The sequence below is a fragment of the Bos grunniens genome, chromosome 28 (genome assembly GCF_055505025.1).
Source record: "Bos grunniens cultivar Pamir isolate PY7600 chromosome 28, Bosgru_T2T1.0, whole genome shotgun sequence".
NCBI classification, from domain to species: Eukaryota; Metazoa; Chordata; class Mammalia; order Artiodactyla; family Bovidae; genus Bos; species Bos grunniens.
In genome coordinates, this window is record NC_141192.1 from 32,607,710 (window position 1) to 32,635,567 (window position 27,858).

General features: G+C 44.7%; 2 protein-coding genes and 1 long non-coding RNA gene across 11 annotated transcripts in view; 1 reads left to right on the plus strand and 2 right to left on the minus strand.

Annotated features, from left to right (window-relative positions):
- RASGEF1A (RasGEF domain family member 1A) overlaps positions 1-7,367 on the plus strand; it is a 91,160-nt gene extending 83,793 nt beyond the window's left edge. For all 4 annotated transcript variants that reach the window (XM_086382570.1, XM_086382568.1, XM_086382567.1 and 1 more), the window contains exons 4-13: positions 1,323-1,460; positions 1,789-2,010; positions 2,497-2,571; positions 2,881-2,973; positions 3,407-3,509; positions 3,594-3,673; positions 4,307-4,498; positions 4,827-4,950; positions 5,363-5,435; positions 5,668-7,367. In XM_086382570.1, coding sequence (XP_086238696.1) covers positions 1,323-1,460; positions 1,789-2,010; positions 2,497-2,571; positions 2,881-2,973; positions 3,407-3,509; positions 3,594-3,673; positions 4,307-4,498; positions 4,827-4,950; positions 5,363-5,435; positions 5,668-5,692 — 1,125 coding nt within the window. In that variant the 3' untranslated portion in view covers positions 5,693-7,367. The remainder of the gene's footprint in view (positions 1-1,322; positions 1,461-1,788; positions 2,011-2,496; positions 2,572-2,880; positions 2,974-3,406; positions 3,510-3,593; positions 3,674-4,306; positions 4,499-4,826; positions 4,951-5,362; positions 5,436-5,667) is intronic.
- LOC147343099 (uncharacterized) lies at positions 3,079-12,652 on the minus strand. 3 transcript variants are annotated; one of them, XR_015157064.1, is made up of 5 exons: positions 11,699-12,652; positions 8,547-8,706; positions 7,656-7,795; positions 5,322-5,488; positions 3,079-3,858 (listed from the first exon to the last, which is right to left on the minus strand). It is a non-coding gene; the product is annotated as an uncharacterized LOC147343099 (long non-coding RNA). The 3 variants fall into 3 exon arrangements; XR_015157065.1 differs by lacking the exon at positions 11,699-12,652 and adding an exon at positions 9,491-10,551; XR_015157063.1 differs by lacking the exon at positions 11,699-12,652 and having other exon boundaries at positions 8,547-9,334.
- A 1,938-nt stretch (positions 12,653-14,590) lies between these two features.
- The window catches only part of CSGALNACT2 (chondroitin sulfate N-acetylgalactosaminyltransferase 2), a 52,292-nt gene continuing 39,024 nt past the window's right edge, over positions 14,591-27,858 (minus strand). For all 4 annotated transcript variants that reach the window (XR_015157062.1, XM_086382565.1, XM_086382564.1 and 1 more), the window contains 2 exons: positions 24,503-24,584; positions 14,591-17,589 (listed from right to left, as the gene is read on the minus strand). Coding sequence is in view for 3 of the 4 variants with exons in the window: in XM_086382565.1 (XP_086238691.1) it covers positions 17,297-17,589; positions 24,503-24,584 (375 nt within the window). In the remaining variant the exon portion in view is untranslated. The remainder of the gene's footprint in view (positions 17,590-24,502; positions 24,585-27,858) is intronic.

Genomic DNA, 27,858 nt, shown 5'->3' on the forward strand with positions numbered 1-27,858 from the left:
CTGGGCTGGGAGGGGGACGGGCACCTAGTGCAGCCTGGGGACCAGGAAGGGCTCCTGAAGGCATGGGTGGAAAACAGCCAGAACAGGGTGAGTGGGAGATGGAATCTGATGTTGAGGGTCAGCGAGGGGTCAGTAGAGGCCTGAGAGGAGCCTGGGGTGAGCCCACCAGCCTTGTCTGGGGTGACGTGCAGGGCGGGGCCTCTGAGGAGGGAACGCAGGCCTCCTGTTCCTGCTGAGTGTGGGTGCAGCGGGCACCTGGGGGTTCTAAGCAGGGTCTCCTGAGGTGCCATGACTCTGCTGTGTGTGGCTGGGGGAGGAGGCTCTGAAGGGCATGGGAGTCACCACCAGGGCATGGGCAGGGGGCGAGAGTGCAATCGGTGGGCTAAATAAGGCCGGCGTGGGTGGACAGGGACAGGCAGGTGTAGGGGTGGGCAGTGGGGTCATGAGGGGGCCAGGCCCCGAGGGCAGGCGAGGCCAGGATGGTCCAGGTAGGCACAGGGAGCTGGTCAGGGGCAGGCAGGAGCCAAGGTGGGCCCAGGAAGGGTTTGGTGAACCTGAGCGGGGCTGGGTACCACGCATCCCGTACCCACTTCTTGAGCTGTGTATGCGTGTGGACCTGGGGAGAGGACGCCTGGGGTGTCTGCAGTCCTTCCTGGCACTTGCCAACCTGCTTTTCACTGAGAGAAGGCAGTTTCTTGCTTAACATTCGTGATTTTGCTTGGTTTTCATCATTTTTTAAAAAATTATTTTGTATTTTTGGCTGTGCTGGACCTTCACTGCTGTGAGGTTCGTTCTTTCCGTCACGGCGCATGCAGGCTACTCTCTAGCTGTAGCGTGCGGGCTTCTCGCGGTGGTGGCTCCTCCTGTCGCGGAGCACGGCTCCAGGGTGTGTGGGCTCAATAGTTGTGGCTCCCAGGCTCTGGAGAACAGGCCCAGGAGTTGTGGTGCACGGGCTTAGCCGCTCCGTGGCATGTGGGATCTTCCTGGATCAGGGATCGAACCTGTGTCTTCTCCACTGGTAGGTCAGTTCTTTACCACTGAGCCGTCAGGGAGGCCCTTCATTGTGTTTTTTATGGGTAACTTCTAATTACAGCAAATGAAACTAGTTTTCTATGTCATGGTGGTCCTTTGAAAATGAATTTAAGTGGAGAGAGCTGGTGTCAGGGGAATGGAAAGTGAAGTGGAGAAAGACAGAACCACAGGTGGACGAAGGCAGCGGGGGTCTGCCCCTACCCGGTAGCCCAGTGTCGGGGCAGGGGATGCAGGTCCTGTGGGGATGGGTGGGGGGAGCCACAGACCTCACTTTACCCGCCCTGACCCAGGCCAAGCTGAAGTCCTTCTCAGCCAAGATCGTGCAGCTGCTTAAGGAGTGGACGGAGGCCTTCCCCTTTGACTTCCAGGACGAGAAGGCCATGGCTGAGTTGAAGGCCATCACCCATCGGGTTACCCAGTGTGATGAGGTGAGGTCTCTCTCAGACCCTGGCAGGGTGCCTTGTCTGGGGGAGCTTTCTACGTGGTCCCCTCGGCAGTCACTCTCCTGAAGAGGGCTGCCGGGCCGCCCCATTTGCCTCACCCCCACGGGGGCAGCTCAGCTGGCCAGCAACACACAGGCCTGCCCTCGGCATCCTCTGCACATGAACACCCTGTGGCTAGAGTGGGAATGGCCAAGGCCCCCTCCTCCTGCCCTGTGGGTGGGTGCCTAGTGAGAGGTAGGTCCCCAGAGATGAGCTGGGTACCTCCAGGGGGTCCCTCCAGCCCACAAGTACCTTCTCCACCCCCACCCCTCAGGAGAACGGCACTGTGAAGAAGGCCATCTCCCAGATGACGCAGAGCCTGCTGCTGTCCCTGGCTGCCCGGAGCCAGCTTCAGGAGCTGCGGGAGAAGCTCCGCTCACCGGCCATGGACAAAGGGCCCGTCCTCAAGGCCAAGCCTCCAGCTGCTCAGAAGGACATCCTGGGCGTGTGCTGCGACCCCCTGGTGCTGGCCCAGCAGCTGACACATATCGAGCTGGTTAGTGTGGTGAACACCCTTCCAGTGCATGGCTGGGGGGGGCATTCAGATGCTCATCCTCTCACCACTCCCACAGGGTGCGGCAGGGTCTCCCCTGCTGGTCAGACTGGGGTGTCAGGGGGAAGCCCGCACGGCAGCTTTGACCACTGCCTCTGGCAGGTGTCTACTTGAGCAGCTGGTTGCCCGGATCACGGCAGCCCCATGTTCATGGCAGGGGCTTCCAGGGGCAGAACTCCTCCCACCAGCTCTGGTCCCCTAGTCCTGCCTGCGCCCTGGGCTGGGCAGGTACCCTGCATGTAGCAGCCGTGGCCCTGAGGCTTCTGCACACAATCCTGTCCCCCTGCTCCCAGGGGCGCCTTCCAGACCCCTGGGGTACTTCTAGGGGGCCTGTCCACTGGGCACTCTGATCGAGGAAGGGCCGTGGCTGTGGTGCCTGCCCAGGCAGATATGGTCACCCCTCCTGTGCTGTCTCCCTGTTCCCCCCAGGAGAGAGTCAGCAGCATCCACCCCGAAGACTTGATGCAGATTGTCAGCCACATGGACTCCCGGGACAAGCACAGGGTGAGGGCAGAGGGTGCTCTGGAGGGGGGCTCACAACTGATGCTCCTGGGTCTGGTCTCCTAGCACCTGCTCCAGGGGTGGACAACGGCCATGCAGGGTGATGTATGCTGGGCGGGGGGTGGTGTTCCCAGAGGCCTCCAAGCTGATCCCTGCAGGGCTTGGGGGGATCCCCTGGGGCCCGTCCAGCAGCCCCACTCCCCTCCCCTCCCCGCTTTCACAGTCTCCTCTCCCGGGTCCTTGGTTCTGGGGGTGGAGCAGCACCCACTGGCAGGGTCCTTGGGCTCCCTCTGACCTGCCTTGTCCCCACAGTGCCGAGGGGACATGACCAAGACGTACAGCCTGGAGGCCTACGACAACTGGTTCAACTGCCTCAGCATGCTGGTGGCCACCGAGGTGTGCCGGGTGAGTGCTGCATGGCGGCCCCAGTGGGGCGCAGTCTCCTCCTGACCCCACCGTGTCCCCTGAAGCTCTGCCTCCCCTTTCCCGCAGAGGATGAAACTTTCTAAGTGCAGACAGGAAACTTTTATTGCCGGGGCCTTCGAAGTACCCCTCCCCCTCCCCAAAGTGATGACTTAAATTACAACAGTGACCCACTGTGGAAGCACCCTGACATGCCCAGCATGGTCCCCTTTGACTGCCCTCCCCTCCCGCCCCTTGGCCCAGCATCAAACCACCACGGCCTCATCTCCTGCCTTTGCAGCCTGGGCATGTCCCCTCACCTGGTCCCACAGCTCTGTGGGACAGGCAGCTCCCCATCAGGCTGCCCTTCGGGGGCTGGGGCTGGAGGGGACAACCCCCAGTGGGGCCCAAGCTGAGTGGTCTGGCTGCCCTCCAGGTAGTGAAGAAGAAGCACCGGACCCGCATGCTGGAGTTCTTCATTGACGTGGCCCGAGAGTGCTTCAACATCGGCAACTTCAACTCCATGATGGCCATCATCTGTGAGTGTGCGGCCCCCGGGGTCCCCCTCCGGTGCTGCGGGGCCCGCCTCCCCCCGCCCTCACCCTGCCTGTCACCCCCCGCAGCTGGCATGAACCTCAGTCCTGTGGCGAGGCTGAAGAAAACGTGGTCCAAGGTTAAGACAGCAAAGTTCGACGTCTTGGAGGTAGGCGTCAGCCTCAGGAGGGGGCTCCCATCGTGCTTTGGCCCCTGTGAAGACGTGCTGCCCTGAGTGCCATCTGGTGTCGGGCGTGTCAGCAGGCCTGGCTGCACTGCCCCTGGGAGGCGGGCGGCCCATGCATCCTTGCCTTCGGGACTTCAGTCAGAACTGGCACTGCCTAAAGCAGAATTCTGGGGAGAGATTGGTAGGGGTTTGGCAAAGGCAGGCCGATAGCCCCAGGCTGGGCAAGGTTGACCAAGCAGAGACTGGCCTGTTCCCTGAAGTCCTGGGTCGTCTGGGTGGCCCAGGGGCTGGCCAGTGAGTGTGCAGCTGGTCAGGTTTGGGGCTGTGGGCCTCTGCGAAAGGGCAGAGGAAGGTTTTGAAGGTTAAGACGCATACTCAGGAGGCATAGAAGAGGTGTGAGCGAGCTGCTGAGACCTCTCCAGCTCTTCCTGTGATGCTCGGACCCTAACCCAAAGGCCTAGCCTGGCGCACAGCCGGGACCCTCTGCACTTCCCCCGCTGTGCTCACTCCTGGAAACAAGGGGCCGCCCAGAGCTGGTTCCTGCAGAGGGTGTCCTGAGCAGGTCTGAGGGCTGTGGAGGTACAGTGCCCACCACGTCCTCCCATCTGCCCACAGCACCACATGGACCCGTCCAGCAATTTCTGCAACTACCGGACAGCCCTGCAGGGGGCCACGCAGAGGTCCCAGACGGCCAACAGCAGCCGGGAGAAGATCGTCATCCCCGTGTTCAACCTTTTCGTCAAGGACATCTACTTCCTGCACAAAATCCACACCAACCACCTGCCCAATGGACACATTAACTTCAAGGTTAGCTCAGTCCCGTGCCCTGTCCCTACCCAGGGAGGGTCATGGCTACCAAGTGACCTCCAGGTGTGTGGTGGCCCTAGCTCTGGGTGGGTGATCTGGTTACATAGCTAGGAGACACAGGCTCCTGGGGAGTGAGGTCAGGGTGTGTTCTGGTTGGTGGTGCTGTGCTGTGTGGGGGGGCCCTTCTGGGGTCCGAGTTGGCTCTGTAGGGCTACCGTCCTGTCTCACCGGGACCAAGAGGGTGAGCAGCAGACTGAAAGCAGAGCCTACGTCCCCTTCCCTAACCAAGGTTTTCAAGCTTAAGGTGCCAAATCTTCTGACCCTTCAGAAATTTTGGGAGATCTCCAGGCAGATCCATGAGTTCATGACATGGACACAGGTGGAGTGTCCCTTTGAGAAGGACAAGAAGATTCAGAGTTATCTGCTGACGGCTCCAATCTACAGCGAAGAAGGTGAGCGCCGCCCGCCCCTGCCGCCCAGGCACACACTGTAAAAGTCACTCTGACTTGGGGTGGTTATTCCCATGCTACGCTGGGGAAGCTCAGCTCTCAGGGGTGAGTGCATGAGGGTGGGATGCGAGCGGATGGGAGATGAAGGACAAGAAGAGATCGGGCTCCTGAGAGCCAGGATGGGGCTGGGTCAGTGCTGTGGAACCAGAGAAATCTTAGAGTCCCCAGGAAACTGGAGCCCCACACAGCAGACCCCTGGGGACCATTCTGGGCCAGATGTCACTGCCTGCTTGGTCTGGGAGTTCCTTCCTGGGCCTCACTCCACCCTGGAAGGGAGGGTTTGAGAAGGGTATGTGTGTCGGGCGCAGACTGACCGTGTATGGACATGGCTTCTGAGGGTCTTCTTGTCTCTCAGCTCTCTTCATCGCCTCCTTTGAAAGTGAAGGTCCAGAAAACCACATGGAAAAGGACAGCTGGAAGACCCTCAGGTAGGAGAACTCCAGGAGCAGTCTCGTGACCCGACCAACCCCCATGCCCGAGTCTACAAGGAAGGGAAAGGATGAGGTGGGGGAGCATCCCTGAGGACCTGGGGTTTGAACTCCCCTGATCCTCCCTCCATGGCCGGTTCCTGGCAGCCAGACCTCCCCTAGTTGCACAGGCCCGCCCGGGGGAAGGGCTCGCGGCCGCCTGACCATTTCCCCATTCCCTGCCCACCTTTAGGACCACTCTCCTTAACAGAGCCTGAAGGCACGGATGCGGCCTGCAGATGCTGGATGAAGCACACTTATGTACTGAGTTTTAATCTTGATTGATATGGGTTGAGATGAGGAGGCCTCACTGGTTGGGGTCCATTTTGTACATAACTTTTATGAAGAAAAAAATAATTATTTCATGCATCAACCTTTGGCACTTAACAAAGTTCTTTTGTTTACTTTAACAGGGCAGGGCCCTGCTTTGGGGAGGGGTGGGGAAAGAGTATCATGGGAGTTGGTGTCCATGATAACATCTTATTCTAATGAAATGTAGATTTTTATTTTCTACTTTTGATTATTAACATCTTGCAAAAAAAAAATATTTAAAAAAACCCAACCAAAACCAACGTGAGCCCTGCCTCCTTTCCAGCCAGTGTCTCTGATGTCGGGGTTAGTGCCTTAGAGGGTACTGAAGGCCAGTCTCGCCCGCAACTAGGCTGCTGGAGGCGCCGGGAAAGTGCTGCCATCAGTGCCCAGGCCTGCGAGGGTCCGGCAGGAAGGGCTCGGGTGGCCAGGGGGGGGGTCTCATTTGCTTATTTCTAGAAGTGCACCTTGAACATGGGCTTTCCAAAGTTTACATTTTCATTTTCCTTTATCAGGGATTTATCGGAGTCAGTGGGGAGGGAAGGGGGAATACCTGGCAGTGTATTTTCTGTTGGAATATGTCTGGCAAATTACTCAACTACAGAGAAAATCTCAACGTAAGGAGGGGAATCATGGAATTGTCAGTTTTCCAGGCTTAGCCGTAATGAAGTAAAAACACAGTACAGTGAAGGATGGGGACACTCGCTGAAAGCCACCTTGAAGTCCGAGTACAAAGTGAAAAGAAGCAACTTACAAATCAGTACCCTCCTTCCCTCTGGGCAGGGGGCTCCCCTAGTGGAACTGAAACCCAGAGTTAGCCAGGCCCGTATCTGCTGGAGCCCGTGCACATACAACTGCCCAACGTTTGGAGTTGTTTTCCACACCAAGACTCGAGGCGTGCACTCCATTTTCTGTCTGGCTTCCTGGCCGTGGGACCATGACAGCCCTGCTCCCTCCAAGGCCAGAAGTGGGCAGTCCATGCTGACTGTCTCCCTCTTGGCGGGCTTTCATTCCACCCAAGCATACCTGGAACCCTCTCTCTCTGCACATGGCTGGCGATCGCCAGAGCCTCCAGCTGGGAGGCCTGGGTGAGGACGGATCTGTTTGTTAGTTGCCAATTCCCAGAACTCCTGGGAGAGCCTGGAGATGTGATCTGCTGCTGACGTCGCCCTCAGCCCCGGGTGGAGCAAGGATATTCACACTGTATTGTCACAGTGGTTTTGCACTTTTCAGATGTTCTAGATAGTACATACTGTATACTGATAGTACATATTGCTTTATGTATTTGAAATAAAGGTTTAAAAGTTGAGAATCTATATTTGGAATACAATGTTAGAACCTTTTTCATCCACGTGTTAAGGAGCTTCCACATCAATGTGCACTTCACTGGGTTATCAGTTCTAGTACCGACCTGCCACAGTGTCTACATTTGCTATTTTGTTTTTCCAATTTGATACATACCCTAACTCTGATGTTTTGGTATTTCGAGATGAACTCTGAGTATAAAGCTGTACCATAATGCAGGATGTCAGCTACTGGTGTGACTGGACGTACTTGCATCAATAAAAGAACATGTTGCTCCCCTTGTTTGCCTGATCTCTGTGTGTGGCTGTGAGGATGGTGGCTCTGATGCTGGCAGGAGGCACGGGCATGCCTGGCCAGAAGGGAGGATGAGATGCCAGGGCCACCACGGCCTTTCAGAGATGGAACAGGAACTCTCACCTCCACATTCTGACAAAGGGCTTTTCAAATAATGCAAAACAAGAAAAAATTGTACAAGAGGCAGGTTCTATCCCGCTTTCCTTAAAGACAGATCCAGAAGGGTATCACTAGCAGCCTTGAATTACGTGGTCGTGTAAGTTCAGGGCCTACCTTCAAGACTGCCAAGGTTCCTTTACTGCAGGGCGGATAGGAACCTTTGGTGTCCACGGGGGCTGGGGGTGTTGGGGTGCGCTGGCTGATGTGCTTCTCCATCGCGGTTCTTCTGTTTCAGTTGGTCATGTTCAGGAGTGCTAAAGGAGAGAGGGTTGTTGAGGGGCACACAAGAGCTTGTGGAACTGAAGGAAAAGAAGTGAGATGCTGCCTTTGTCTGGATGTCTCACAGCCAACCTGTCAGGTGCCCAGGCTGGACGAGGTCAGCTGCGCAGACCTGACACTGCTCCTCAGAGCCAGCTCATTAAAGAGCGCTGCCTGCAGAAACCTTTCTGTGCTGGGGGTGGGGGTGTGCTGAGAGGGGGTAGAGTTAGCTCAGACCATTAAAGAGCGCTGCCTGCAGAAACCTTTCTGTGCTGGGGGGGGGGGTGCTGTGCTGAGAGGGGATAGAGTTAGCTCAGACCATTAAAGAGTGCTGCCCGCAGAAACCTTTCTGTACTGAGGGAGCTGCTGTGCTGCGTCATCATCCACCAGTATAGTTGGTCACCAGGTATGCTGAGGGACTGGCACTGAAATGTGGCCAGTGCAAGAGGAACAGAACTCTGACTTATTTACATTTAAATAGCTAGTGGCCACTGTACTGGAGAGAGGCAAGGCCTGGCGGACCTCGTCACCTGCTGCCCCTCCAAGTGCCTTGTGGAATGGACAGCATGCGATAGGGGCTTGGGTGTTTGTGGAGCAAATGAGGACCCCTGTAAGGATTCCTAAGTGAGTTTTGGATCAATGAAAACACTTTTTAGGTCTTTCCACTCAATGGCATCCTTACTTTCTTGGTATAGTTAGTCTTGGAAGTTACTACATACCTCACCTGAAGGAGGAGCTGCACCTCACCTGGTCTGCATCTTGGAGCTTGAGCTGGGAGTGGGAGGCGAGCCGGCTCGGTGAGCCACGGCACTGTCCTTCACACATGGGGTGGTGCCCTCCAGGCAGTGTTCCTCAAGGTGTTGGTCCCCACCCAGCAGGAGCAACAATGGGAGACTCAGGTATGGATCTACAGCAACAATGTTAAGGGAATAATGTCAAGAATAAAAGAAAATATCCATCAACAGATGCATAAAGAAGTTGTGGTACATATATACAATGGAATATTACTTAGCCATAAAAAGGAACAATATTGGGTCATTTGTAGTTAGTTATGTGGATGAACCTAGAGTCTGTCATACAGAGTGAAGTAAGTCAGAAAAAGAAATATTGTATATTAACACATATATATGGAATCTAGAAAAATGGTACTGATGGGCACATTTGCAAGTCTGACATAGAGAACAGCTGTGTGGGACGACTTGAGAGAGTAGCACTGACATGTATACACTGCCTTGTGTCTAACAGACAGCTCGCAGGAAGTGACTGTGTAGCACAGGGAGAGAGCTCAGTGCTCTGTGAGGACCTGGAGGGCTGGTATGGGGGTGGGCAGGAGGGAGGCGAAAGGAGGAGGGGATACACGTATACATATAGCTGACTCATTCTGTTGTACAGCAAAAACAATGACACAACATTATAAAGCAATTATCCAATTTGGGCTTCCCTGGTGACTCAGTGGTAAAGAATCTGCCTGCCAATGCAGGAGACACAGGTTCAATCCCTAGTCTAGAAAAATCCCCTGGAGAAGGAATTGGCAGCCCACTCCAGTATCCTTGCCTAGGAAATCCCATGGACAGAGAAGCTTGCTTCCAAGAGTTGCAGAGTCAGACATGACTTAGCAACTGACAACAACAAATCCTCCATTTAAAAAATTTTTAAAATGGGAGAAAAAAGAATATAAGAGAGTTAAGCACCTGCCCTTTTCTGACAGCATGAAAGACTTAAATGCTTCAGTTCAGTTCAGTCACTCAGTTGTGTCTGACTCTTTGCAACCACATAGACTGCAGCACGCCAGGCCTCCTTGTCCATCACCAACTCCCGGAGTTCACTCAAACTCATGTCCATTGAGTTGTGATGCCATCCAACCATCTCATCCTCCGTCGTACCCTTCTCCTCAAACCTTCAATCTTTCCGAGCATTAGGGTCTTTTCAAATGAGTCAGTTCTTTGCATCAGGTGGCCAAAGTATTGGGAGTTTCAGCTTCAGCATCAGTCCTTCCACAGACTATTCAGGACTGATTTCCTTTAGGATGGACTGGTTGGATATCCTGGCTGTCCAAGAGACTCTCAAGAGTCTTCTCCAACACCACAGTTCAAAAGCATCAATTCTTCTGCGCTCAGCTTTCTTTATAGTCTAACTCTCATATCCATACATGACTATACTGGAAAAACCATAGCTTTGACTAGACAGACCTTTGTTGGCAAAGTAATGTCTCTCTGCTTTTCAATATGCTGTCTAGGTTGGTCATAACTTTTCTTCCAAGGAGCAAGTGTCTTTTAATTTCATGGCTGTAATCACCATCTGCAGTGATTTTGGAGTCCAAGAAAAAATCTGTCACTGTTTCCACCGTTTCCCTGTCTATTTGCCATGAAGTGATGGGACTGGATGCCATGATCTTCGTTTTCTGAATGTTGAGCTTTAAGCCAGCTTTTTCACTCTCCTCTTACACCCTCCTCAAGAGGCTCTTTAGTTTTTTTTTTTCTTTCTGCTATAAGGGTGGTATCATCTGCATATCTGAGGTTATTGATATTTCTCCCAGCAATCTTGATTCCAGCTTGTGCTTCATCCAGCCCAGCATTTGTCATGATGTACTCTGCATATATGTTAAAGAAGCAGGGTGACAATATACAGCCTTGACATACTCCTTTCCAAATCTGGAAACAGTCTGTTGTTCCATGTCCAGTTCTAACTGTTGCTTCTTGACATGCATACAGATTTCTCAGGAGGCAGGTTAGGTGGTCTGGTATTCCCATCTCTTTCAGAATTTCCCACAGTTTGTTGTGATCCATACAGTCAAAGGCTTTGGCATAGTCAATAAAGCAGAAGTAGATGTTTTTCTGGAACTCTCTTGCTTTTTTGATGATAGCAATTTGATCTCTGGTTCCTCTGCCTTTTCTAACTTCAGCTTGAACATCTAGAGTTCATGGTTCACATACTGTTGAAGCCTGGCTTGGAAAATTTTGAGCATTACTTTGCTAGCGTGTGAGATGAGTGCTTAAATGCTCACCTACTGAAATTGACTGATAAACCTATGCAAAACTTTAACATCCAAGTAAAGGCAGAAACTCATAGCTTTAATTTTCAGTCCACAAGGGGGAAAGAGAAGAAAGTCCAGAGCCTGCTCTAGAAGGGTCAATAGGAGATCTTAGGCCATAAAGCTGACATATCAAAGAGCCATCCCTCAGCATAACAGTGAACTTGAAATAAAACACTCCTACTCCAATCCCACCAAGATGCTAAGGAAGACTGCCTGTTTTGAACCTCAGCATTCCATGGGAATGGGGAGAATTTACCCCTGATAATTGACAACCACAAACCAGTGAGTTTCACAAAGTTTAACAGCACAAACCACACTGGTCAAAAAAACTTCAAGCTCAGAATTTAGTTTACCATGGCCCTGAACTGGTATTGTCCCTAAGTTACCCAGTGGAAGCAAAAGTTCTGTCTATATTCTAGTTGGAAACGTCTCTCCTTAGCTGTGTCTAATATACCATTAAATCCACCTACTAGATTTAAAAAATTTTCATTTCTAGATGCTCTATTTGGATAAATTCTGTATAAATTACCTACTTATGCAGACGCTCTATTTTTGTCCAAATCTACTTGGACAAAATCCTGGATAAATAACTGGAATGTAACACAGAAAGGCAAAGGTTGGAAAATATGAAACAGAGTTAACATATGTTATTAGAGTTACAGAAGGAAAAAGAATGAGGCAGAGACAATGAAAATGTAATAGCTGAGAATCTTTCAGCTGACAAAAGACAATCTAATTAGCCCAAAGATTCTCAAGCAGGATCAGAAGGGAAAAAAAAAATCTGCATACAGACATATCATAGTGATTCAGAATAGAGATAAAGAAGAGATTTTAAAGACAGCCAGAGGAAAAAAAGGTTGATTACCTTTAATGGCGTGTCAACTGTTAAGCTGATAGCTTATTTCACAACAGAAATAACTGAAGGCAGAAGACAGTGGAATCATACCATCAGTGTGCTGTGGAATTAAAGAATCCTCAGCTAGAGCTGGAACAGGCCAGGAGGGGGAGTTCTCATACCCAGCTACGCATCATCAATTACTCCAAACAGCATGAAAGGCAGCAAACATTTCCATCACAGGAAGGTGTTGCCTGCTTTATCACCAACCAGGAAGAGAGAAAACTTCTTTTTCTTCAGAGAGTACAGAAGCCCACCAACTAGAATGAACTCCCAGCTTCCTCCATTGAACATTTCGGTTAATACAGTTCCTCCTAATTCCCCATTTTACCATATAGAAGCAAGTTTCCTTTTCTTGTTCTCTGATTTGCCTATGGCCCTGAACTGCAATTCCTCTGGCTATTCCTGAGTAAACTCACTTTTCCTGGTCAAATAGATGAATATATTATTAGAGTTGACCATGCTAAAAAATTTCTCAACCTAGAATTCTAAACCCTTCAAAAATATTTCTTAAATGAGATAAAGATATTTATAAACTAAAATAGAGTCTAGCATAATGCCTTCACCAAAAGAAATTCTAAAGGGTGAATCTTGACTCTACTACATGAAAATTATTTCCATATGAATCACAGATCTAAATATGAAACGCAATCAATAAAGCACTTAAAAGAAAACATGAACATTTAATCTTTACTTTGGAGTAGGCAAAGGTTTTTAAAATTGGACACCAAAATCACTAGCCATAAAAGAAAGCGGATAAACTGGACTTTATTACTAACTACTACTGCTTATTAACAGGTAATATTAAGAGAATGAAGACCAGTCCCCTGCCTGGCAGAAGATATTTGCAAAATATAAATCCGACAAAAGACTCATATCCACAGTACAGAGGTAACTCCTATACATCAATTAAAAAAAAAAAAAGCCCATGAAAGAAAAAAGGGCAGAAAAAAGGAATAGGCATTTCACAAATAAGATATTCAAATGGCCAATATGCATATGAAAAGATACTCAACATCATTTTCCTAATGATAAGCTAAAATAAAAATTAAATAACTGTACACATTCAACAGAAATTAAAGAGTCTGAATTTAAAATGTTGAAAATATTTGTGGGGACGATATGAGGCAACAAGATCTCTCATATGTGGCTGGTAGGGGTTCAGTTATTTGGAAGGACTGAGAAAAATTTGACAACACCTGGTAAGACTATTTAAGAAAAACAAAAAGCACAAATAAACAATATCAAGAATAAAAAGGTTATCATGATTGATCCCATACATATTACACAGGTAACAAGAGGAAATGGCAAACAGCTTTGTATGTTTCATCTAAAATTTCAACTTTATACGTATAAATTCCTAACAAATAGCACCTTACCTAAAATAACTCAATCAAAACTGACTCTAGAAGAAACAGAAAATCTGAACAGTTATAGAGTCATTAAATAAATTGAGCTCGTGATAAGAGATTTTCCTGTGTAGAAAGGTTCAGGCTCAGGTAGCTTTCAGGAAGTTTTGTCAAATATTCTAAGGAAGAAATAATTACGGTCATACAAAACTTTTCTAGAAACAGAGTACAAAGGAACACCTGTAACTTAATTTATAAGTGAGCAAAACCTTTATAGGAAAGCCCAAGAATGAGAAAGGATGTACAATATATAGGCAATCTTATTCATGAACACAGATGAAAAACACCCGAAAAAAGCACTTATATATACAACACCCGTACACAAATATATACAGATATGCAAACAAATGTTTGTATATGCATGAAAACCGAATCCAGCAATGTGTAAGGATCATATATCAGGACAGATTGGTGTTTACCCCAGGAATGCAAGGGTACTTCAGAAAATTCTATCAATTTAACATATTCAAGATGGAAAAAATCATATAATCATCTCAAAAGATATAGTAAAAACATTTAACAAATGCTTTCAAGCATGATAAAAACTTGCCAAGTGGTAACAGAAGGTAACTTTATTAACTTAATAAAGGGTATTTATTAAAAAAGAATACCATACTTACTGATGACACTGCAAACGTCTCCCTTGAAATCAGAAATACGGGCAGGACGTCCACTGTTACCACTTCCAGTCAACTGCAAAACAAATCCTAACAAGCACAGTTTAAAGCAAGAAAAATATACAGAAACTGAAAAGAAGCAAAACTTCTCTATTACTCATAGATATATAAGTGTGTAACAGAAAAAATGCCAACTAGAAATACAATATTAGAAGTGCTTGGGACTTCACTGGTGGTCTAGTGGTTACAACTGCACTCTTTCATTCCAGGAGGCATGGGTTTGAGCCCTGGTCAGGAAACTAAGATCCCACGTGCTGGTGTGGGGAAAAAAAAAAAAAATTGTGTTTGGCAAGGTTACTGAACACAAAAATTAACACAAATCAGTTTGATTTCTAAATCTCAGCAAAAAATTAAAAAAAAATAAAAACAAAAGATATTTACAGTGGCATAAAAAATGCAAACTATCTAGTAAAAAAAGCTTTAAAAAATCCACTGTGTGAAAAAGTACAAAACTTAACTGAAGATAATAAAGACCAAAATAGATAATATCACGTTCAAGGACTGGAGGGCTCTGTATGATAAAATGTACTTTTTCCCCAAAGTGATCTTATAGATTCAATGAGATTCTAATAAAAATTCACAAAAGTTTTCATGAAACAAGCTTATTCTAAAACTTTTATGAAAAGTATAAAGGTTACAAATAACCATGACAATCCTTAAGAACAAAGCCATGTATGAGGTATTCAAAGGTTAATACAGAACAACAGCTTTAAGATACTTTTCTCCATTATGATGTCAAAAATTAATAATAAAAAGAATACATAAAGGAAAAAAGATTAACTAAACACATTAATTTTTATTCATCAAAAAGTACCATCAGGAATGGGAAAGGACAAGCCACATCCCAGGGAAGATATATGCAAACATTTAACCAGTAAGAATTGGTACTCAGAATATTTGAAAAATTCTTATGAATTTAAAATAATGGGCAAAAAGACTGGAAATGAAAATTATAACTACGATTCATGCCTAAAGCCCACTAGATTAGCAAGAATTAAAAAGTCTGACATAATTAAGTATTGCCAGGGATGCAAAGTGAATCTCTTACAGTGCTGGAAGTGGTCCACTTTGGGAAGTAAGTTGAATATACACACACTGGTGACAGCATCATTACTCCTACAGAAGTTCTCAAATGTTCGTAAGAGACACGCACAGCAATATTCATGGCAACATTGCTTGTGACAGCAAAAGCAAATAAGGAAACAAACAACAAAAAAACTGAGTGATCCAAATATCTGTAAAGAGCAGAAAGAATACTGCAGTATATTCATTTAGTGGAATACTAATCAGTAATTAAAATGAATTAATTTTGAGATTAACGTGAGTGAACAACAAAAACCATGATTAGAGAATATATGATGAAATAATACACATATTAATTCAAAAGAGGCAAAACAGTCTATTGTGTAGATATATATACATAGTTGGGAAAACAGTGAGGAAAAATAAGTGAAAAATTATCACAAAAATCATCAGGATAGTGACTAATATGGACAGAGTGAGGGTATGTGATTAAGAAAGTGCACACAGAGACCTTTCACCAACAAAGTTCGAGATGCTAATCTGAATAGCTGCTACACTGGTGTTGGTGTCACTATTCTTTAAAGTACACAATTACATGTCATGCAATTTTCTGTATTTGATACTTTTCAACAGAAAGAAATTAGCTTATCACATTTTCATTTAACTTTGGTAATCAAATACTTTATTGGTACCTCTTACTATCAAAAACACAGTAATGTTTCCATTGCTTAGCTTCCATCTTTAAATTAAAAGCTTGTTTTTTAAAAAAAGAAAAAATTGATTTGGTTCTGTCAAAAAACAAGCTACAACTCACTTCTGTAAATAATTAGGTTCTCTCACTTTAAATATCTTAACTCACTGGTCTTTACAATAAATAACTGTATATAAAAGGAGACAATGACCTGAACAATTTTGCAGAGAACATTTTACACATCTTAAAAAACCAAGCCTAAATGCTATCCCAACTTAATCCTTAAAAGAATATTCAGTAAGAGTTATTGTAAAATTGAATTCATGTAGCACCAAGAAGTTTGGGACTTATAACATTTCAGATGATATGATATACGCAGCAAAAAGAATAATGATTTGTCTTCCATGAATTTTCAGGGTTTTATATACAATAGAAAGAATTCCATATAGGTCCCTTTTAAAAGCCAGAAGTTCAAAAATCTATGCATACCTTTCACCACATCTCCAATTTGTGGATATAGCGATTGACCCTATGGCAAAAGATCCATGTGTGATAAACAGCACAGTACAGTCCTATCTGAATATAACTGCTTACTCATCTTGTCTCATTAATATAATTTATACCTCAATTAAAATATCATTCTATCTCCAAGTTATATATTTCCCTAAAATACTCTGTAGTTCAGATTTCCATTTAGACAATGTTCTGCTCTGCCCCTTTCCTTGAATCAGTATGATCTTATGGCATACCTCACTAAATTGTTTGGTTTTCTCCTCTCAGTGAAACTTCCCCTCAACTCAAAGTATTATAATAATGTAAATACAGATGTAGCATAATTAACATGTAAGACAAAAAGGATAATACAAACATATGGATCCATGCTAAATGAGACAACACAAAGCAAAAAACACACAACACTATGCTATGTTCATCTATTCTGAACCACAGGGCCCTGCTAGAGCCCTGGCTCATGTAAACTGATGTTCCCAGACACCCCTGGTGTCCTGGACTCCAGCATAATTAACTGTTACATTTAAGGTGTTTCCATATTTGTTTGTTTGTTCAGAATGGCCTATAGCAACTCTGACTCCTAATCCTGAACATGATGATAAATTAGTAACACATTATATTTTTAATCAAGTCATAGATTCTATCCTTAGTATTTTCTATTATTATACATTTGTTTAAAAATAGACATTCAGGGGGCTAGGCAAAGCTGAGGAATTTTTATCTCTGCCTCCTCTTCATTAGTTGGGAATTTTAGATATGTCATTTAGTTATCCTCCGCTTCAGTGAAAAAGGATTTTTTAAGCAACTGACCAAAGATCTTCATTTAAAACCAAGCAGGTTGACTCAGTGGTCAGCAGGTGAAGAACCCTTGTTGACACACTCCATCCTTAACACTCCATCTTCTCTAAAGGAACAGGATGCTCCAACCTACCTTGAGCACAACACATTCCACCCCTCAGCCCAGATGCAACCAGGATACACATCAGCACATGAAGCCAGGCAGAAATTAACTTAAGACTACTCTTAGAACAAATACCAGATTTTGATTTGTCAATGATCCATAGTGAGGTATGCTCAGAAAAAGAGACTTTGCATTGCAACGCTGCTTTTTCTTCTCACACCAAGTTAAACTGCTGAAGTAACATCAGCAAGAACACAAAAGCATGTCTTCCTGAAAGAGGCACTGCATCTGGAATTGGAATTAAGGCTAAACAAATAGTGCTGGTTTGTGGTTCAGACTAATGTGTCAACGATTACATTAACCCACAGCTTCGCTATTTGTCCTGTATGCCTGTTTGTGAAGATGCGTCTCTATCTCCTCCCTGAAGACCAGCATTCCCAGGTGCGAGTGTGAGGCCTCATTCATGGCTTTGGACTGGATGCACATGCGGTACTGCTCAGGGGTCAACTCATCAGCACAGCGCTTCTCATGCCAGAGGTGGAAAAGACCAGGAACCGGAGTCCGAATCACAATCAGGTCACTGTGTAAGTATTTTCGATACAGATGAACATCTTCTCCACCCCAACCTTTTACTTCCATGTCAAATCCACCTGCAGGATCAAAACTCATACTATTAAATAGCTGCCTGGCAGAGCACAGTCAAACCTGATAAAGATTTAAACATTCTACTTCAGATGAGATGACATGTACAATCTAAAGACACCTGAAGTAGAGGACTGACATCTTGGCTTAGAAATACAGTTATCAGCTGACAGCTGGAAGGTCAAGGGTCTGTTGTTGAGTATCAAAATAAGATTAAATATTTGAGAATACTTTGCCAACTTCAGTTTTATAGAAAATGTCTAGAAAGTCAAATAAAGGAGAAGGAAACCTGAATCACCCATAATATCACCACCATTAATGTTTTATGGTGTTTTCCCTCTATCCTTTGAGATCCAAGTTTTTCTGGGTCACAGAAAATTTTCCAGAGCGGAAAACAGAAGAAATGGGCCAAGTGGGACACATAAAATTGAGAATGGACACGCAGATGAGTTAAAGCCACATTAGCAGGTGAAATTGCTAATAAAGTTTACAAGGAAAACAGGGCCCAGGTCTAACTGCTAAGAAATGCCAAATATCTAGAGGGCAAACAGGCAGAGAAAGTCAGCAAAGGAGACTGAGGCAGCCCCAGAGGAAGGAGAGAATTCTGGTGAAAGTGTCATCACAGCTGTCAAGTGAGCAAAGCATCCTGAAGAAATGGTCATGTGCTGCTCAATTAAAGAGAATCAAGTAGACTTGGCAACGTTAAATGTCACTTACAGCCTTACGTAGAGCATAGGAGATCAAGTTCACACTATTTTTAAGTTGGTTTAGGCTGAACTAACTTTAAAGAAGCATGGAGAATACAAACTATTTTGAGTTTTTTGAAGAGCTAGAAAAGATTCTGAAAGATGGAGAAAAAATTAATTCTTTAATTAAAATCTAGGTTTCCAAATGATGTCTTTTTATCAAATAATTCCATGTCACTTAATTTCATACTTACAGGATGACAAGAATCCTGAGATCTCTGAAAAGTATTATTTTAAATAATCACGGCTTTAATAAATGCTATGTTTGGTATATCTTGGCTTTTCTTACTTGTAGATATGAATAAGTTCCTCAAATATTAGAGATGGTATAGACAGTGAAAATAAATAGAGAGACTTCCCATTACTGTCCAGCATGTACAGACAGACCTTCACTCCATCCTTCCAACAAATAAAAAGTTGAACAAACTGAAAACTCAACTCTTCTCAGATCCCTCAGAGAAATAAAGTCACAGGGCAAACTGCTCTTCCCTAATCTGAAGAGATAGACAGGTGTGTAAGACAGAATCACAACTATTACTGTTGGAGAAGAAACAGACTAGAAGAAATCTCCAGGGGAACCAGTACAGGGGTAGGAAAGTCTGAACTGATGAACTGCCAGAGGCTCAGTGGAAAAATCTAAGAGTTGAAAACACCAGAGGGGCCCATACACTTTTGTGAGTTTTATCTCTAGGTTTACCAGGTTCTCATGGTGAAAACTGCAGAAAAATCCCGCAGTGCTTTCAGGAAGGGGAAACTAACCGTTCTGAAATATGCCAGGGTGTTTTTTGTTCTTAACAAGATCTACCCTCAGGAAAAACTATCCTACCAGAGCCTAACCTATCTGGGGGAAAGGATATAGCCAACTAGTCCACTCTAGCCATCCTGTCCTACCTAAGATTGGGGGCAGTGTCTGAAAAATGACTGCAAAATTCATGGTCCAGACTCACAGGATCGCTAAAGAAAGGACTGAGACCTTATCATAGGACTATAGAACACTTTATCTTCTCCCACGCCTTACCATCACATCACTGAAGGCCTATTTACCTCAGTCTTCTTTACCCAGTACATCATGCTCAGCTATGAAAAAAAAAATTAGGCAAACTGAAGGTCAAAAAATATTGAAGAGAAAGAGCATCAGAACCAAACTCAGATATGGCAGGGATGTTGGAACTAAAGGACTGTGAATTTAAAACAACTATGATTAATACACTAAGGGCTGTAATGGAAAAAGACAATATGCAAGAACTGATGGGCAGTGAAGCAGAGATAAGAGTCTAAGAATGAATCAAAAGAAATGTTAAAGATAAAAAACAGTAACGAAATGAAGAATGCCTTTGCAGGGCTCACTAGGAGACTGGACTTGACTGAGGAAAGATCTCTAAACTTGAGGACATGTGAATAGAAACTTCCAAGACTTAAAAGCAAAGAGAAAGAAGACTGGAGGTGGGGGAAAAAAGAAAAAAACAGAACAGAATACCCAAGAACTATGGGACAACTACCCAAGGTATAATGTTTGTATAATGGGACAGCCAGAAGGAAAGAGGGAAAGGAATACAAGCTCCAAATGAAAGAGGCGAAATTGCAAACAAATGCTGGGGCTCCCTATCTCCCCCAGCCCACATTCACAGGATAGAGGCTCTCCATGAGGGAGAGGGAGTTGGTGATGGACAGGGAGGCCTGGCATGCTGCAGTCCACAGGGTCGCAAAGAGTTGGACATGACAGAGCGAGTGAACTGAACTGAAGAGGGAGATGGGCCCTTTGGCTCCCACCTAATATTCTGATCATAAGGCAGGGGTGTTCCTCTGAGAGAACTGTGCCACCATCTCCACCCCCAGGTCTCAAGCAGAGACTCAGAGCTTTTTAAGGGGAAGAGGGAGTCCATAAGGACAAATACTCCAGAGCTCTTCCCAAAGGAATTGACTTTATCTGAAAGAAAGTGTACAGAAATTAAGGCCTAAAGGGGCTCCTGTAAATATTGGAGATTTGGTGATGAACAATTAAGAAGTGGCTGGTAGCCCATTAGAGCAAGCTAAAATGTAGGCCACCCAGTTTACCAGAGAGGAAGGAAGAGAAACAGCTAACAGCCATCCTGGGGTCCAAACAAACCTCAAAAACTTGCCTCCAAAACTACCCTACAAAAGGGTTTAAGAGCTTCTCTGTGGCTCAAATGGTAAAGAATGTGCCTGCAATGAAGAAGACCTGGGTTCAATCCCTGGGTCAGGAAGATCCCCTGGAGGACAGAATGGCAACCCCCTCCAGTATTCTTGCCTGGAGAATTCCATGGACAGAGGAGACTGGTGAGCTACAGTCCATGGGGTTGCAGACAGTCAGACACTGAGCTGAGCGACTAACACTTTCAAAAGGGTTCAGTTTAATCTGTTAAGACTGGAGCAATCTATGTCCCAGAGCACTGTCCTGTGAGCAAATTAATGCAGCCTAATAGTCGGGCGTGACACCAACAGAGGCACGGGAGGAGACAGTGAAAAAGATATTCACTCAATCCAATGTCATCCCAGGATGACTGTACACATGCCCTGATGAGTGACATGAGAGGTGACATGAGATGGAGGATGCGGAGCCACAGCTCACTAAAACAGTAAAGCAGAGTCAGTTAATAAACAAGTAAAGGTAAAACAAAATGTAAGCCCTGGAGGCAGGGGAAATTAATATCTAGAATCAACACAATATATAACTTAAAATGTCTCATTTTCAAAAAGAAAGGTATTAAAAGAAACAAAACTGTGACCTATATATCAAAAGAGAAGCAGACAACAGAAACTGCCTATGAGAGGGACCAGATGTCAGTTTTAGCAAAGATTTCAAAACAACCATTATAAATATGTTCAAAGAATTAAGAGAAATCATGCTTAAAGAACAGAAAGATGACAATGTCTCATCAAGTAGAAAACATTATAAAGAGATAGAAATTATATATTTTTAATAAGAGAAATTCTGGAGTTAAAAAGCACCATAACTCAAACGACCAAGTCACTAGAGCAGCTCAACAAGTAGATCTGAACAAAAAGAATCAGAGAACCTGAAGACAGATCAATTGAGATTATGTTACATGAAGACAAGAGGAAACAGATGAAGAAAAATGAACATGTCTCAGAGAAATGTGGAACACCATTAACTGCACCAATATTCATCTGATAGGAATATGAAGGGAGAGAAAGGAGCGGTGAGAAATAACACAGGTCAGAGGCGATGATGGATCCTTACTATTTTATTAAGCAAGAAATCAGGGGAAAAATTTATTAGTTTCACTTAATAGTCTTTTTATTACTATTTGCTGATTTTCCATCATTTGTTACAGAGATAAAAAGACAAGGTGGAGGAATTTCCAGAGCAAATGGCTGACTATAAAAATGAAGGTAAAATGGACATATGTTTATGTATTCTATTAAAAATACATCAGGTTCTCAGAGCAAAATTCAGGCTTAAACTTAAGAAAGCAGGGAAAACCACCAGGCCAACCAGGTAAAACTTAAATCAAATCCCCTATGCATATATAGTGGAGGTGACGAACAGATTCAAAGGATTAGATCTAGTAAACAGAGTGCTTGAAGAACTACGGATATTGCACATTGCCTCCGTAATATTGCACAGGAGGCAGTGAACAAAACCATCCCAAAGAAAAAGAAAAGCAAGAAGGCCAAGTGGTTGTCTGAGGAGGCTTTACAACTAGCTGAAGAAAGAGAAGTGAAAAGCAAGGAAGAAAGGGAAAGGTACACCCAACTAAACGTAGAGTTCCAGAGAAAAGCAAGGAGACAAGAAGGCTTTCTTCAATGAACAGTGCAAAGAAATAGAGGAAAACAACAGAAGGGGAAAGACTAGAGATCTTGTCAAGAAAACTGAAAATATCAAAGGAACATTCATCCAAAGATGGGTACAATAAAGGACAGAAACAGTAAAGACCTAATAGAAGTAGAAGAGATCAAAAAGAGATAGAAAGAATACACAGAATAATTGTATAAAAAAGATATTGATGACAACAATAACCATGATGGTGTGGCCACACACCCAGAGCCAGACATTCTGGAGTGTGAAGTCAAGTGGGCCTTAGGAAGCACTGCTGTCAATAAAGCTAGTGGAGGTAATGGAATTTCAGCAGAGCTATTTAAAATCCTAAATGATGCTATCAAAGTGCTGTACTCAATATGTCAGCAAATTTGGAAAACCCAGCAGTGGCCACAGGACTGTAAAAGGTCAATCCTCATCCTAATTCCCAAGAAGGGCAGTACTAAATATTGTTCAGACCACTGGACAATTGCACTCATCTCCTATGCTAGTAAGGTCATGCTCAAAATCCTTCAGGCTAGGCTTCAGCATTATGTGAACAAGAACTTCCAGACATCCAAGCTGGGTTTAGAAAAGGCAGAGGAAACAGAGATCAACTTGCCAACATTTGCTGGATCATAAGAGAAAGCAAGGGAATTCCAGAAAAACATATACCTCTGTTTCATTGACGATGCTAAAGCCTTTGACTGTGTGGATTATAACGAACTGTGGAAAACTTTTTAAAGAGACAGGAATACCAGATCATCTTACCTGTCTCCTGAGAAACCTGTATGCCAGTCAAGAAGCAACAAGTAGAATTCTGTATGGAACAACTGATTGGTGCAAGACTGCAAAAGGAGTATGACAAAGCTGTTTATTGTCACCCTGTTTACTTAACTTATACACAGAACACATCATGAGAAATGCTGGGCTGGATGAGTTACAAGCTGGAACCAAGATTGCCGGAAGAAGTATCAACAACCTCAGATATACAGATGATACCACTCTAATGGCAGAAATCGAAGCAGAACTAAAGTACCTCTTGATGAGGGTTAAGTAGGACAGTGAAAAAGCCAGTTTAAAACTAAATATTAAAAATCTAAGATCACAGCATCCGACCCCATCACTTCATGGCAAATAGAAGGGGAAAATGTGGAAGCGGTGACAGATTTCTTCTTGGGCTCTAAAGATGGTTACTGCAGCCATGAAATTAGAGGACAATCACTTCTTGGCAGGAAAGCTATGACAAACCTAGACATATGTTAAAAAGAAAAGACATCATTTTGCTGACAAAGGTCCATATAGCCTTTCCAGTAGTCACATATGGTTGTGAGAGCTGAAGCATAAAGAAGGCAGAGCACCAAAGAACTGATGCTCTCGAACTGTGGTGCTGGAAAAGACTCTTGAGAGTTCCTTGGACAGCAAGGAGATCAAACTAGTTAATCTTAAAGGAAATCAACCCTGAATACTCACTCACTGGAAGTACTGAAGCTGAAGCTGAAGCTCCAATACTTTGGCCACCTGATGTGAACAGCCAACTCACTGGAAAAGACCCTGATGCTGGGAAAGACTGAAGGCAGGAGGAGAAGAGGGTACCAGAGGATAAGCTGGCTGGATGGCATCACCAAATGCAATGGACATGAACTTGGGCAAACTCCGGGAGATGGTGAGGGAGAGAGAAGCCTGGCATGCTGTAGTCCACAGGGATGCAGAGTTAGACGTGACTTGGCAACTGAACAACAATATGCAGTGGAAAGGGAGCCCCTGAGTGAATCAGGAAACATGGAACGAATAAATCAGGTTTCAGCTTGCTTCCTTAAACTATGCTCTGATGCTTTATTTTTGCTGGGTAAGACATGGTGGGATTCGGCAGGTAGCTTAGATCAGATTCTTCATGGTCAACTTGGTTTAGGGGAGTGGATGACTAAGGCAGTGATTCTAAGTCCCTTACTCCAACTACAACCACAGCTAGAGACAGAGATTTCCCCCCCGCCGTTTGTTTTAGATACTGAAATTCTGCATTATGTTCAAAAGACAAATAAAGGTGGTTTCCTCTCTAAATAAAAAAATATGAAAGCCCTTGAGCTAGATAATCCAACATTACTTCTAGCTGTAACAATCTGTGACTGCAACACCAAAGTTAGGTGCAGATCTTTTGTTACAGTACTAGAAACAACTGCAAACACGGGTATTTTACCTTTATGACCTCATTTTTCTAGTCAAAGACTCTAATAATAAACTTATTTTATCTTTTGTATTTCCTGACTCTTCAGCTAATCTCAGATATTCAAAATTTATTAGGAAAACATTCAAATCTCAGACCTTTTAGAAAAACATCTTAAGATATCATAGTAAACACCTAAAGTCCTATTCTTAAAAGTAAGGTATACTTACCAATGGTCAGGAAATCTGATTGGTACTGACAAGTCATTCCAAATCCAAAATCTCGCCAAAAGCCAGAATCCTTTTTGTGAACCTTAAGTTTAAAAAACAAAACTCAATTTAATCCCTCAAAAACCAGAAGTAGTTTCAATCAACAATGAAACAAATTAAAATATTTTCCAAATAATTTTTTCTGTAAAAAAAGAATCATTTATGTGATTGATAATGGGATCACATGGCTTTATATTATTAAATCCTTATAAAAACCAACAAAAGTATAGTAATCCCCATAAGCATAGGATTCTTAACCGCCTTCAACTTAATCTGATTCAAGTCTTGTACGAGGTTTGAGCTGAGGTTACTAATAATCAAAGAGTGTGATGCTTGATCTCAGGGGGCTTACATTCTATTTTAGGAGGATACCAGTGGTGTAAGCACATACTGTAATACACCAATCACTTCCACACAGCAGACCTTATTTGATGCATGGCCAGCATCCATTCCCCTACCCCCATTCCTAATTGTGTACAGCTTTGCTCAGGTAATTACCTGGCCCCATGCAGCCCATGAGCTTCAGGGACGCTCCTTCCACTAGCAGCATCAGACTGGACTGCAAGCACTCTCCACCAATGAGACAGTCTCATCCCACTCACTCACGAACTACTTCACTAACAGGCATTAGATAATCAACCCCACAAATATAGCCTGTCAGGCTTCTCTGTCCATGGAATTCTCCAGGCAAGAATACTGGAGTGGATTGCCATTCCCTTCTCCAGAGGATCTTCCCAACCCAGGGATCGAACTCTGGTCTCCTGCATCACAGGCAGATTCTTTACCATTTGAGCTACAGGGAATTCCTAGATAATGTTCAGGCCAACATGCTAAAACAGGACGCTTGTTGGGAACTTTGGAAAACAGAGAGCCCCCTCATTCTTCTGAGAGAGAGATACTAGAAAAAGACGCTTGCTCCCCTTGGATAGTGCAGGGCAAGAGTAAGCCAACTATAGCTTCCAGGCTACATCCGGCCAGCTACTGGCTTTGTACATCATTTTACTGTAACACAGGCACACTCATTTGTTTATGAATTGTCTGTGGGTGTTTTCATGGTACAATGACAGAGCTGAATAGTTGCACCAGGGATTTACGGCCTGCAAAACCTAAAATATTCCCTATGTGGCTCTTAACAGAGTAAGTTTGTCAGCCTCTGGCATAGCGTGTAAATATGAAGTCTGGAACTGCTGCAGTTTTTTCCCACCATGAGGGAAGCCAGCTTTAAAATGGAATAGTCACCACTGAAGTCCAAGCAGAGAAAGAAAAAAATCAGGGCTTTGATTATATTGGGCATGTAGAATCAAGTAAAGGCTGAAGCTTGATAGACTGCCTTTTAAAATTCACAATTCAGTGGGGACCCAGCCATGAACAGAGGTGACAGAGTCTCTGCTACCACAGAGCCTCCATTTTGATGGGAAAATAGCAAATAAATAAATAAATATAGGTCTCAGATGGTGACACATGTTAGGAAGAAAGATGCCGTAGGCCAAACACACAGCAAAACAGAAGGCCTATTTTAGATATAACAGCCACAAAAGGCCTGAGGAGGTAAGTTTGGGCAGAGACCCTAGTGAAATCAGGGAGTGAACTATGCAAATATCTGGAGATCATGCCAGTAGCATGTACCACGGCTCTGAGGTAGGAGCACATCTGGAGTGGTCAACAGTAAAGAAACGACTATGGCAAGAGCTCAGAAAACAAGGGCAAGAAGAACGTGGCCCCAAGAAACATTTTTCAGACCTAAGTGGTATTACAGTATTTTTGTAGGCTAATTGCGATGATCCAAAAGAGGCAAAATGTTAGGATATGAGAGAGTGAAGAAAGCTGGAGGGATGTCCTTGTGTAGACATCAGGAATGAGCTCTGTCTAGTTCACTACAGAAGGACGAGCTGGCCTTAGCAAGGGACGTGGGTAGTTCCTCCACTGGGACTGGAGAGAGAGAGGCTGAGGATGTGACAGGGCCAGTGAGGCCCATGGGTCTCAAGACAGGAGAGTAAGGAAGTGAATGCTTGACTGCTGCTCCTTCCTAAGTGAAACAGGAAGCAGGGTACGTGGAGTGAGAAGTGGTGAGGGTTGCTGGGAGGTGTAAGGACAGTGCGACTGGACTGGAGGACGAAGCGCAGGGGGACCAGAGGCAGCCTGAGACCCAGAAGCCTGTGGTCAAGTATTTAAAGTTGTGCTGTGCAGCGGGAGTGTGTTTCTCACTCTCTACCTTCTGCTGCTCAGCGGCCTGGTTGACAGTGGTGCCCTTAACTAGGCTGGGGTTCTAAGAGCAAACACTGGAAGGAGTGAGGGATGAAGGAGGTGAGTGTATATCAGAGAAGAGGCTGTAGCTCATGACTGACCATGGAGTCTAGTCAGATATGGAGGGAAGTGAGGATATGGCTGTGAGGAGGGTGACAGAAAGCAGAGAGACTGATCCCTCACCCAAATTGCAACATTCTGAGACAGCTTCCTCTAAGAAATGAAGTGAGAGCTGGGATCTGAGAGAGAAGCAAGAGTTAATCAAGTAAAAGAAGATATGCTGGGAGACAGTTTCAGGCAAGACAACAGTTTGTGCAAAGGCCTGAGGTGGGAGAGAGCACTGTGGGTGAAAAATGATGCGTCTGAATACTGGAGTCAGAGGTATCGGTGCCCACGAATGTAGAGCAGGTCTCAGGAAACGTTGATAAAAACTAGATGGTATATATTTTAGGCTCTGAAGAACACAGAATCTGTCTCAACTTTGCCAGTGTAGAGTGAAAGCACTCATTCCCAATAGTGAAAGAAATAAGCTGTATTCCAAAACACTCTATTTAAGGCCACTGAAATGTGAATTTCATGAAATTTTCCTATGTCATGAAATATTATCCTTTTGAAAATATTTTTCAACCATTCTTAACTCCTGGGCCCTACAAAACTAGGCAGGAGGTTGGACCACAGACTGCCGTCCTGACAAAGGGTACGTGATGGTCATCTCCCCAAGAGTGGGAGCCCCAGGAAAAGGTCATCCCGGGAGGAATGACGTGGAGCAACGTTCTGGACATAATGAATTTGAGTAATCTATAGGGCAACCATGTGGAAATTCTTACAGAAAGCAGGAATATAAGAATATATAGGTCTGTAGAGGCAGTAACTTTTGAGAAGAGTTAGGGGAGTTGAAAGTTTCAGGGGACAGTCTGAAAAAGTTGCTGTGCAGAATGAGAGAACCAACTGGAAAACAAAATGACCCAGGCAGTAATGAGGATCTGGCTGAAGTAGAAGCTAATAAATGAAACACAAACTTTCCTATTCCATTTGAGAGGTTTGGGGTGGGGAAGGCTTCTTTTCTCCTGCTT